At 41.3% G+C, this 12,597-nt stretch overlaps 1 protein-coding gene across 3 annotated transcripts; it reads left to right on the top strand.

Moving 5' to 3' along the window:
- The first annotated feature begins 220 nt into the window (after positions 1–220).
- On the top strand, positions 221–12,055 carry LOC121399878 (mitogen-activated protein kinase kinase kinase 5-like). 3 transcript variants are annotated; one of them, XM_041581781.1, is made up of 5 exons: positions 221–800; positions 2,760–2,935; positions 7,696–7,802; positions 8,474–8,550; positions 11,440–12,055. In XM_041581781.1, exons 2-5 carry the CDS (start codon positions 2,920–2,922, stop codon positions 11,501–11,503), a joined length of 264 nt encoding a protein of 87 aa, XP_041437715.1. In that variant the 5' UTR covers positions 221–800; positions 2,760–2,919; the 3' UTR covers positions 11,504–12,055. The 3 variants fall into 3 exon arrangements, with proteins under 3 accessions (XP_041437715.1, XP_041437717.1, XP_041437716.1); XM_041581783.1 differs by lacking the exon at positions 11,440–12,055 and adding an exon at positions 8,762–9,727 and having other exon boundaries at positions 227–800; XM_041581782.1 differs by lacking the exon at positions 221–800 and having other exon boundaries at positions 2,568–2,935.
- The last annotated feature ends 542 nt before the right edge of the window (positions 12,056–12,597 follow it).

The raw sequence follows: 12,597 nt of genomic DNA, 5'->3' as shown, positions 1-12,597 counted from the left end.
ATCGTTCGATTCGAAGGATTTAATCGTTCGATCGAACGAAAAATCCTTCGATCGATCGATCGCAGGATTAGCGCTAAATCCTTCGACTTCGATATTCGAAGTCGAAGGATTTCAATTCGAGGGTCGAATTTCGAAGTATTTTTAACTTCGAAATTCGACCCTTAATGAATCTGCCCCTATGTATTATGTGAATTTCTGATCTCACTTCACCTTTACTTGTATTCATGCATTACACGCTGTATTTATGCGTCCTGTTTTGAATTTTTTTGTGACTTTTTAAACTTGTTTTGCTTTTTCAATTGTGATGTCACATGATTAATTATTCAATTTTGTAACTGACCAATCACTGTGATCGTGTGGTGTTAAAAGCTTTTCACTGTTTCACTGGAATATGCTTGACAAAGGGGACCTTCCCCGAAACGTTGCATCGTGTGCAAATAAATATACGCAAGGGTTTCCCTGCTTGAACATGCTGTGAGTGCCATTTGCTTTCTTCTTTCGTTGTATGAGGAGGGTGCCGATCCTTCCAAGCAATTGAGCACCTGGCGGATCTTTAGAAGGCCTGGGTGTGCGAGTTTGCCATACTTTCTCTTTCTTCCCTAGACCAGTGCATGTTCTTCCTAAAAGGAGCACCGGCCCAGGGAAAAGCTACTGGCGTCTAAACATTCGCTCTGGGATTTAAGCGTTACATTTATTTTGCAGGATCCGTGTGGCATGTCACACAACTCAGTTTATCAGCAGATCCTTTAGGACAACAGGTGCATCTCATTCTAAGGGCCGTCTAGCTGATATGAATGAAGGTACCCTCAAATTTCAAATATAACTTTGTCATAAATAGATGTTTTTTTAAGCAGGGTAAAAATTTCAAATACACTGAATCCGAGAGTTTAACAAATCTCAGCTCTCTTTGTGGGATTCACCAAAATCTTCAGCTGACTGAATCAGAACCCATAAAAGAGAATGAATTGTTAAAACCCTGAGGTTTCAGATTTCTTGCCCCCCCCTTTTTTCATAACCTTGCCACCAGCCCTAACACTTTCTTCTACAGCACTGCCTGCCCAGGTTTTATCTTTTTTCAAGTATCCCCCAGCACCAAATTAAGCTGGGTGCATCATGTGCAGTACAGTAAATGTACTATACATAGATAATACATGGGAAGAACATTAAACATTGCTACAGGGCCAGTGCAAGTTTAATGGAGGTTACCAGTTTGCCACAGAAACCTCTAGTTTGGACAAATTCCATTGTTTTACTTGCTGGCTGACATAAGGATGCGACACACACACAGGGGTAGATTTATCAAAGAGTGAAGTTAGAAATCATTACAGTCCGCTAGAGTGAAATACCGCCTCTCTCCATTCATTTCTATGGGATTTTTAAAGACATATTTATCAAACGGTGAAAGTTCACCCTTTGATAAATAAGCCTTTAAAAATACCATAGAAATTAATGGAGAGAGGCGGTATTTCTCTCTAGCGGACTGTGGTGATCTCTAACTTCACTTTCTGATAAATACACCCCATAGAGAGATGGCCAGTTAGAATAAAATATGCTGGTATTACAGGGCTCATTTTCTATTTCAAGGAGCAGTTTTTGGGTGCTAACATGGGTGCACAAACATGTTCATTAGATTCCCTACACAAGGCACCTACACCTGATTATGCTTATTTGTTCATGGGCTGTGCACCAGTACAATGGCTTTACCTTCTATTGTGCATGAGATGAAGGTGCAATGTGCTTAGGTGTGAAGAAATACCTTTTAGAAAGACCTGACTTAGCTGAGCAGTAAGTAAAGGGACCCCTTGGTGCACCCATATGTACTCAATTTTCAGCCAGTATAATGCCATGGAAGCAAAGGGTTCGTCTGCATTATTTGGGGAAAACTTTTACTATGCTGTGAAAAAAGTTGCATTTTCAGTAGAAAACAGTAGTCAGTAGTCCCATGTCCACTAAGCCTGGAGACTGGCATTGAGCAGCATCACTGCACTCAGGTAGGGTTCCCAGGCAGGGCCGGAACTAGGGGTCGGCACAAGAGGCACGTGCCTAGGGCACAAAGCTTGGGGGCGCCAGGAACTTACCTTATATGCAGCCCTACCCCTAGTCCGGCAAGTGTTACCACATTTAAAATTGGGTGCGCTCTGTGACGTCGAAGTGCTTTGCGCACGACCATGCGCGCACGACGTTGCGCACGGTTACGCACAGTTACGTGCGCGTGCCCTCTGTTGCGCGCGGTTACACACAATTACGCATGCGCGTCCTCATTTACGCAATTACGCACGCGCCCTCGATTACGCACGTGCGTCCTTGGTTACGCACACAAGTTCACGAAGTTGCCAACGGCCAGCTTTGTTGCCTGGGGCAACTGACAGACCTGGCCCGGCACTGATCCCAGGAGAGGAAACGCCTGTTGTACTTCCTGGGTCCTGTTATCACTTTGCACCCACATACACAATTGATTTGAACCTAGCTAATAGCAGCTAATATAATGCATTATGGGTTAAAAAAAAGGATTTCCTGCGTACAATGTAGCACTTTGCGAATTGCGCTTGGCTTCCTAAATAAGTCTTCTCATAAGACTGGTTCTGCTGTGGTCAATAAATTGCTGTATAATTGTTTAAAAATAAATCATAAATTGGTTTTTGGGTGAGTATTGGTAATTGCAGTCAGTTAATAATGTTTCACTAGTGCTTTGTGATATTGCACTGAGCTTCAGTTTATGACTTGAACCACATTTATTTCAATTCTCCTTTCCTTTACAGGGAATACATTTATCCATGTTAATGACGGTGTGTGGTAATATGGGGCATGTTCTCAGCATTTAGCTACACTTTCCCTTCTTGCCATCTGCATACTTTATCCTTCATTGCTGATCTGATCCTCCTAGCGCTGTAATTATGGGACACCAGAGAAAAATGGAAAATGTCAGGGAATACAGGTATGGGACCTGTTATCCAGAATGCTGGAGACCTGATCCGGATAATGGATCTTTCTGTCATTTGGATCTTCATACCTTAAGTCTACAAAAAAATCCAAGTTTCAAGCTATTTTCATTGTACTTCGACTAGGGAATAGTCCAAATTCGATTCGAATTTGAAAAAAATTAAAAAATTCAAAATTGAAATTTATCATGTACTGTCTCTTTAAAAATTCGACGTCGACCATTCGCCATCTAAAATCTGCCGAATTGCCGTTTTAGCCTATGGGGGACCTCCTAGAACCCATTTGGAGTCAATTGGTGGTAAAAACTTTGAATTGAATTCGATCTAATGCGCTAATCCTTCGATTTGAACAATCCGAATTCAGCTGAAAACTGACCTATTCGATTGAAAATGGACCTATTACACTGAAAAATAAACTTCAACTTAATTTTGGTTGGTCTTTTTGATTTATCAAGGGTCGAATAGTCAAATCGAATTCGAATTTTCGATTCACACATTCGAATTTTAATCCCCCTATTCAAATGTAAATTCGAATGTGAGATTTATCACAACTTGACCATGGAAACAGTCCTAATTATGGGCCTTCCAGTCTGCTCTAGGAGTGCGTGGGAAAGATTGGTAAAATGGTGGTGCTGCCAGGGTTGTATTTAGGTCCGATGCCGCCCTAGGCACCAGTGTGCACCCCTACGTCATGCACTGATGTTGCGCACCGACATCAGCGCGTCGTCACTTCCGTAGTCTTCCTCAGACCCCCTACCCCTCACCAGATTTCCTATGAAAATCCATGGTGGAGGGTGGGGAGGCACAGGCCCTTGGGGGTCTATATAAAATACGGCCCTGGGTGCTGCCCTCTTTCTTCCCTAGACCAGTGCATGTTCTTCCTAAAAGGAGCACCGGCCCAGGGAAAAGGCTAATATATGTTTTGGATCTTTACTGTAAACACAAGCTATAGTACCAGTACAGTATAGTATAAATTATTTTCATTATGTAAAATGCCTGTTTGTGTATCAGTATACAATAGAAGCACTAGGAGATACTTTGTACATGATCATTATTGCCCTTTATTTATATAGCTCTGACATATTCTGCAGAGCTTATGATCCACATCAGTCCCTGCCCCAGTGGAGCTTACAATCAAAGCTCCCTATCACATTCACACACTAGGGGGCACATTTACCTAGGGTCGAATATCGAGGGTTAATTAACCCTCGATATTCGACTGTCGAAGTAAAATCCTTCGACTTCGAATATCGAAGTATATTAGTAGTGTACAAGTAGTCTAGTGGGCAAAGTCTGCAGAAAGGGGCAGACTAAGGGAGTGCTTTTATTCATTTTAGCATCACTGCATGCACACTCCAATTGAGTTAGAAAACAACACAACAATGGATTAAATGCATAAGGGCCCGGGGCACACTAAGGGGCAGATTCACTAAGCTCGAGTGAAGGATTCGAATGAAAAAAATTCGAATTTCGAAGTATTTTTTGGGTACTTCGACCATCGAATTGGTTAAATTCGTTCGAATTCGAATGAAATCACACGATTCGAAGTAAAAATCGTTCGACTATTCGACCATTCGATAGTCGAAGTACTTTCCATTTAAAAAAAACTTCGACCCCCTACTTCGGCAGATAAAACCTACCGAAGTCAATGTTAGCCTATGGGGAAGGTCCCCATAGGCTTGCCTTTGCCTGTGATTTTTTGATCGAAGGATTTTCCTTCGATCGTTGGATTAAAATCCTTCGAATCGTTCGATTCGAAGGATTTAATCGTTCGATCGAACGAATAATCCTTTGATCGATCGATCGCAGGATTTGCGCAAAATCGTTCGACTTCGATATTCGAAGTCGAATGATTTTAGTTCCCAGTCGAATATCGAGGGTTAATTAACCCTCGATATTCGACTCTTGATGAATCGGCCCCTAAGTGTGTTGTCCAAAATCCTCCACAGGCCTTTTTTCTGGAGACGGAGGAAAGCAGATCTACTATTATGTGAACACCTCCATAGCTCAAATAACAGGCCCAGAGTTGGACTGGTGTGGAGCTACATGTAGTGGATATTAGCACTAAAATGTATGCATTTGCGTTTTTGCTCTGATATGCACTCCATGTAACTCCACACAGGCAGACAACGGCCTACCATTGGAGCTATGAGGTGTGTGCATAAGAGTGGATCCACTTTCTTCCACCTCTAGAATAAATGCCTGCGGAAGAAAACAGACAATCCATTTAGTGTAACCTTGGCCTTAGATTATTAGTTACCGTAATATTGTTAATGATATTGTCATGCTCCAGAACACTAATCTCTACAAGTCACAATAAAGCCAGAAATCCGCCCACTTAGTGCAGTACTATTCCTTCCACGTCTCCTAATTGGTATTGTGAGATTTAAATATATATTACTGATCATCTGGGGCACCTATTGGTCGCAAGAGTGCTGCTTTGATATGTTCTGAATCTGAAAGGCCTGGTAATACAATATGTGTAGGACAGTGATCCCCAACCAGTGGCTCGCGAGCACCAGGCCCGGACTGGCAATCTGTGGGTTCTGGCAAATGCCAGAGGGGCTGCTGTAAGGTCCCATAGAAAGTCAGTATTTAGTGGGCTGGTGGGGGCTGTTTGGGCCTCTATGTGGGCTGATTGGGCCTCCGTGTACCTGAAATGCCAGGGCCTATTTTAATTCTCAGTCCGGACCTGGCGAGCACCATGTTGCTCACCAACCGCTTTGATGTTGATTCTAGTGGCCTTGAAGCAGGTGATTATTTTAGAATTTTGTGGCATCAAAACCTTGTGTACTGCCAAAAAGAGCCTACTGTAGGCAGCCAGTCCATATAGGGGCTAACCAATAGCCAATCACAGGTCTAATTTGGCATCCCCAGGAACTTTTTGCATGATCATGTTGCTCCCCAACTTTTTTTTACTTTTGAATTTGACTCATGGGTAAAAATCTTTGGGGACCCCTGGTGTAGACTATGCAGTACTACCCCAAGCCTCGCGTTATGGATGGACGTCAAGTGTCTCATGAAGCATGGCTGAAATCCAACCCTAAAACATTGTTTATTTTCACTATGCTATTGATTGAGTTAAACCACTACTTATTGGAATGATTGTACGATCTTGTCTTAATAGTTACTGCTGTTAGCCTAACATGTCCTTTCCTGGCTAATTGATGCACGCTTCAATGCATAGGTGCACACATAGGTGCTGCCACTCTGATTAGTACATGTGATGCCGAGTGCAGTGCCCAAGGGAACACGCAGCAGTACAAACACTGAGTGTGGGGATGGAGAGTTGCCATTATTTACATGCATTCAAGACCTAAGGCTGGAGCAGAGAAGCCTTACCCTCATCAAGTGAAGAAGAGTAGTTACCCATGGTTAAGAGATTTAATTGAGGAGAGCTTGATGGGAAAATGAATAGAAAAGTGTCACTTAATAAGGTACATCAGTCATGGCACTCTAAAGAGACACAGAGAGAACAGCATGAAACAAATAAAAACATGGAAAATAAAGGAAACGCAGGATCTGCAGATATTTTCAACTGCAAACCAAACTGTGGGGATTGTCCTACTGGCAGAGGAAAATACAGATGAGACAGATTTGGGGTATGTGAATGGGTACTTGAATCCATCAATCTGTTTAAATGTTTTGAATAGTGGAGCACCATATAAATATAGTTAAAATACACCTACATTTTGTTCAAATATTATGATATAGACTAATAAGAATGTTGACGGCCTGATGTACCAAACCATGTCCATATACACCCCAAACCCCTTCCACTTCACTGTAAGTTGTAAGGACCACAACTGTCAGATGGAAGATTTGCTTTGCAAACAACACCAGAATGATCACAGCTCACAAATACCATTACACTGACGTATAGTATGTTTTGTATTTGTTTCACAAGCATGTAAGCCTGTTATGCATTGGTGTCTAGTCTATTATCGAGCAGCGCGTATGAAACAATGAAACCCAACTGACCTGTAGGGAGTGGCCCAAGGGACTAGAGGACTAGAGCAACTGGTATTGCAAATCCCACTCCTGTGCAGAATGGCCCGTGCCTATAGGTTTAATACTATAAGAAATTAAAGAGAAAGTACAAGGTACTTATACATTGTGAAAGTAAACACAAATATAAATACAAATCAGACCAGTCAGGCTAATTGCTTAGCACAGTTGAAGTACGAATATTTATCTTGCACAGGGACAGGTAACTTTCTTTTATTTACACTGTATATAAAAATTGACAATATACATGTAAGTTATATCTATAAAGAAGTTGCTCATGTGACACTTGCCTGTGTATGGTGGCCCTAGAGTCGTACACTGGCTAAGAGTCATGAGAAAGTAAGTGATCGTAGCCTTCAGGAATATTTATATGTTGGACATATACAGTATCTCTTCTGTCTATAAATGTTCAGTAAAACATCCAGACACTGGTTTTTCTGCCCAGTATTTATCTATCCTTGTGTATTGCCTATTGGGAGCTGCCAAATTATATCTCACCATAATAATAATGGTTGGTCAGATCAAATCTGATCCAGAGATTTCAGAGGAATAAATCCAATGTATTCTGCATTGATTTATTACACACAACAACTCTCCGCTAAGAGAAAACAAATTGCTCAGACTGTGCATTCTGTCTTTATATGAAGTTTGTGCTGCTCTCAGCAGACGTTACAGAAGGGGAGGATAATGTCACTTTATACTGTTCCTGTATAAGTCTGTCCTGACCTTTCTGTAATTCTTTCCTCAGATATTCCACAGACACCTGTCCCTTATGTGTCACACGACAACCCCACAGACCAAGAACTTGTTAATTGGCTGAGGGAACTTGGAGCTACTGACGATGCAGTAAACCAGGTAAAAACGACGTGTGTGATTTTCCCAAGTTCAGTCTTATTGGCAAGCAGCTCTCTTATTTCTTGTTACCATGCATAACAAATAAAGGTATCCATGGAACAGCTGGATAAGACTAGGGGGCAGATTTATTAAGGGTCAAATTGAAAATTTTAATTTTCTAATTTTCTTATTGTCTAAATTGTCAAGTGAATTATTCAAACTTGAATAGAATTTTTTAAAAAAACTCAAATTTGATTTTCGAGATCTGGCCCATTAAGAATTAGATTTAGACTATTCGCCACCTAAAACCTGCCAAGTTCATGTATAAGTCAATGGGAGAGATCCAGAGACCAATTTGATGATGTTTGCAGCCTTCCAGAGAAAAAACGTGATTTGAGTTTGGTCAGATTCAAATCGAATTCAATTCGAGTTTTTGGGTGGATAAAAGTCGTCCGAATTTACATATTCAATTTTTTTTTAACAAATAAACTCACAATCGAATTCCGAGTAAAATCAAACACATGAATTAGAAATTTGACCCTTGATAAATGTGCCTCTAGCTGTCATCTAGAAACTTGTTTATGTATATACTCTAAGATGTGTATGAAGTACAGTGTGTAGTTCATATTAAAGGATGAAATGAAGTCTTTAATGATATTTAATTATTTCTCTAACCAATTCTAAATCCCCAGTTTGTGGAAGAAGAATACACCCTGTATAATGTACTGCATGATATCACCAAAGATGATCTGAAATCACTCAGACTCAGGTATGTAGGATGATGACAAGTGAATTCCTTTAGACCAAACACTATATAGTTTGGTTACTTCTTGCCCTTTGCTTCCCAAAGTACAGCTTGTGCCTATGGCTGAATTGTGTGTGGCTAAACTATACAGACACTGACTAATATTTACTTACTAGTTTACATTATACAGCAAAATGAGTGTACAGCAGTTCATCTCACTTTATTTGTGCCGCAGGCCTATGTTCTCCAAAGAACCACAGAATTCCACTAATAATAACAGGGGCTGACAGAAATCAAAGGACAGTGGCTGAAAGAAAAGTCTAATTCAAGACTGCGGGACAAGGTGTTAAAGCCAAATATGAAACATGATTCACTCAGTGAATAGGACAAGCACAAACCTTGGCTATAATCACCCTTTTATACATTCTGTCTCATTATGTTATAATATTATAAGATAATCCTAAGGGCACATATAACAGAAGATTTTGTGCTGTTTCAGACTCCATGTGCTCATTTATTTGGGGCTCCTGCACAGTAACCTCTCCCCATCTGCACTAAACATTCCTCACAATCCCCTAAATCTCAGCTGAAAAGGTGGAGTGTTGTTAGACACCTCGTCTGGTCATTTCACTTTCTGATCCTGGTGCTGATCAACAAACAAGAGCTTGAGCACTTGGAACCAGTCTATTCTTTGCTTCCAGTCCCAGTACAAGGGTTCCTGGTCAGAAATTGCAGTTAGAGAACCAGTGACATAAAACGAAGCAGCCACCAACCCTGCTGCCCAGCTCTGCCTTTTCAATTGAAGTAGGGGGAGCAGAACAGTTCTAGGGTGTCTCTTTGGTGCAGTTTAGAGGAGGGGTGACTGTGCTGGGGCCCCATTAAAATTACCAGTAAAGCCAAATGTGACTCCACTCTTTCAAATATATATGGGCCATTAATTATAGGCACATAGTCTGAAAGTATGAGAAGACTACCCTATATTTACTCCTGCCTGACTTATGGCTTCTTTGTCTGTATGACACCACAGTATTTAGGTGCGGCTCTTGTAGGGTATTGGAGCCTATTAATGTCCACAGGTATTTGTACAGGTATGGGACCTATTATCCAGAATGCTCGGGACCTGGGGTTTTCCAGATAAGTGATCTTTCCATAATTTTGATCTTCATACTTTAAGTCTACTAGAAAATCATGTAAACATTAACTAAACCCAATAGGCTGGTTTTGCTTCCAATAAGGATTAATTATATCTTAGTATCAAGTACAAGTTACTGTTTTATTATTACAGAGAAAATGGGGAAAAAAAATTTGGATTATTTGATTATTATGGAGTCTATGGGAGACGACCTTTCTGTAATTCTGAGTTTTCTGGATAACGGAAGAGAACTGAGAATCAAGTCGTTGAAGAAATTATATGTGGCAACGTTTGTGTTGTGCTTCATGCCCACAGCTTGTTCCTAACAGGAAAGAGCAACTGAACTATTAATATGTGTCAGTGTAGGAGGGATGTGCAATATCTTACAAAACCCTCACAAACAAATAAACAGATGTGCATCTTGCAATGTAATATTCTTTATTAGACAATTCATTCACATAACAACGTGGCTCTTTTATATTCTGTTTCTTACTATTTTCATTGACACCCTAATGGCCTCCCAGAGGGCACCTATACCACACAGACATGTGCTTGTTTTGTACACAAATAACAGTCACGGTCGTTTCCACTGGTGGTTGGGGGGTCACTGAATCCTTTCACACCTTTCAAAGCTAACTGTGCCACTCCATCATTTTCATTTCATTTCTAGGAGTCCCTTGTGCTGCACAATAGAGAAAAATCTGGAAATGTGACTTTACTTACACCCCAGGCCGGTGCTCCTATCAGCAGAAAACTGCACCAGGCCGGGAATTCTTCCAGTGAGCACCACGGAGTGATCCGCTTTCAGCTTTCTCTGTGCGGCTGAGCATGTGCAGTAGCGGGAAAAGCCGAACTTTAATGAAGAAGTCGGCTATTTGCTTCTACTGGGAATGTGTCTGCCCTGGGAAATTTGAAGAAAGAAGAAGGAAGATGATCGATCTGTGGTGCTCGCTGTAAGAACCTCCGGATCGGTGCAGTTTTCTCCTGATAGGAGCACCAGCCTTGGGTGTCAGGTAAGTATATATAAGCACTTGGGGGTGCACAACTTTTGGCACCCCCAATTAAATAGGACTTTCTTTCTCCTTTAAAGGATATGAGACTTTTCAAGTCTGTGTAGAATTGTTTAGCCCCTTCCAAGAAAAAGATTTGACATTCAGAATCAAATTCAAATTAATGACACTGACTTTCAAAGCACTTCATAACTCTGCCCCACCCTACATCTCTGAACTCATCTCTATATACTCACCCAACCGCTTACCACGCTCCTCTACTGACCTGCTTCTCAACTCTTCTCTCATTACCTCCTCACATGCCCGCATTCAAGACTTTGCAAGGGTTGCACCCCTCCTCTGGAACTCTCTCCCACGGTCTGTCTGACTTTCTCCCAAACTTCCTGCTTTCAAGAAATCTCTTAAAACGCACTTCTTCCGAGAAGCCTACCCTCACTCTGCTTAACTACCAAACGCAACACCACATACAGTACCACATTTCTCACCCACTTAATTCGATCTTGCCCACTCCCACACCTTGTGTATTACTCCCTTCCCTTTAGAGTGTATGCCTATGCATAGGGCCTTTCCTCACCTTTTGTACCTGTATTGATTGTGATGTATGTAACTGCATATTTTCTATGTATATAATTCATGTGATTTAGTTGTATAATCACATTTACTTTACAGTGCTACGCAATATGTTGGCGCTATATAAATACATGTTAATAATAATAATCCCATTGTGTGATGTGCTCCTTAACCCCTTCCTTGCTATTCTTTGCACTTCAGGGGAGGAGAGCTCTGTCGGATCTGGAAAGCCGTACAGGCCCGGATTTGTGGAAAGACCACCTAGGCCCGGGCCTAGGGCGGCAGGATTTTAGGGGGGCGGCATGCTGCCCAACCACACCCATATTGGTTCAAAAACACTGGGGATGCGCTGGAGATACAATAATTTCCCATGCACCAATCCCCATTGCTCCTGTCCCCCTGGAGGGGACAGGGGCGATGAATTGTAGTGGGCCTAGGGGCACCCACTATGTAAATCCGGCCCTGAAGCCGTAACCAAACACAGGAAAGGTAACAATCAAGCCGGCGTCAACAATTAATGAAACCAAATGCATCGACTCGCCGTGAATGTGAAAGGTTTCACGAGAAAGAAACATTCCAACTTTTAAATTATTTAACTTTTGTACATCTCTGTATAGAATCTCTTTTCTGTGAAAGTCTTTATATGTGTAGATGTTTTTAAAGTTCTCTTTGCCAAAGTTTTCTTTTCATCAATGTATTGCACAGCTGTAAGCGCAGTCCTGATACACAATTCCACGGATTATTCATGTACTAATGCTTAGTTTTCATTTCCAATCTCTTTAAAATAATTCATTATAAACTTGTGGCTTGCAACCCACAATGCTGCCGCTCTTCTTGTGTTTCTTCTAAAGGTTTTGGGGGTTCTGGGAGCTGTTATCGGTGAATTCTGAATTTCTTGTTCTGAAGCATTCTCATTGGTTAATTCTTTTGCATCTGAATTGAAATCTTTGGTCGCAGCTTTCTCATTGGTGAATACTGAATTGAAATTTTTGGTCAGAAGCATTCTCATTGGTTAATTCTTTTGCATCTATATGTAAATCTTTGGTCAGCAGCATGGTTGCCAAAAACCAAACAGGAGCCTCAGTGGCCATCCCCCCCCCCCATACCAAGAATAAATACAGACACACATTTGAAAGAAAAATGACCACAATTTGCTTTATTAAAAGCCAATAACGTTACACAATATGCCAACTTTTGTTAAAAGGAGCAACAGGCAGGAAAACATAACTTGAAGCAGGAGTCATAAGCTGCCGGGAGTTTCACTGAAGCCATAGGCTACTGGCGGCCCAGTAACCAAACTCACCAGATTGTGGATCTACCATATAAAGAGCTGGACATGTTCAAAAACCCAAAGTAAAG

Source organism: Xenopus laevis, chromosome 2L (genome assembly GCF_017654675.1).
Source record: "Xenopus laevis strain J_2021 chromosome 2L, Xenopus_laevis_v10.1, whole genome shotgun sequence".
Lineage (NCBI taxonomy): Eukaryota > Metazoa > Chordata > Amphibia > Anura > Pipidae > Xenopus > Xenopus laevis.
Note: the sequence above shows the minus strand (reverse complement) of the source record. Positions and strands in the feature narration are given on the sequence as shown.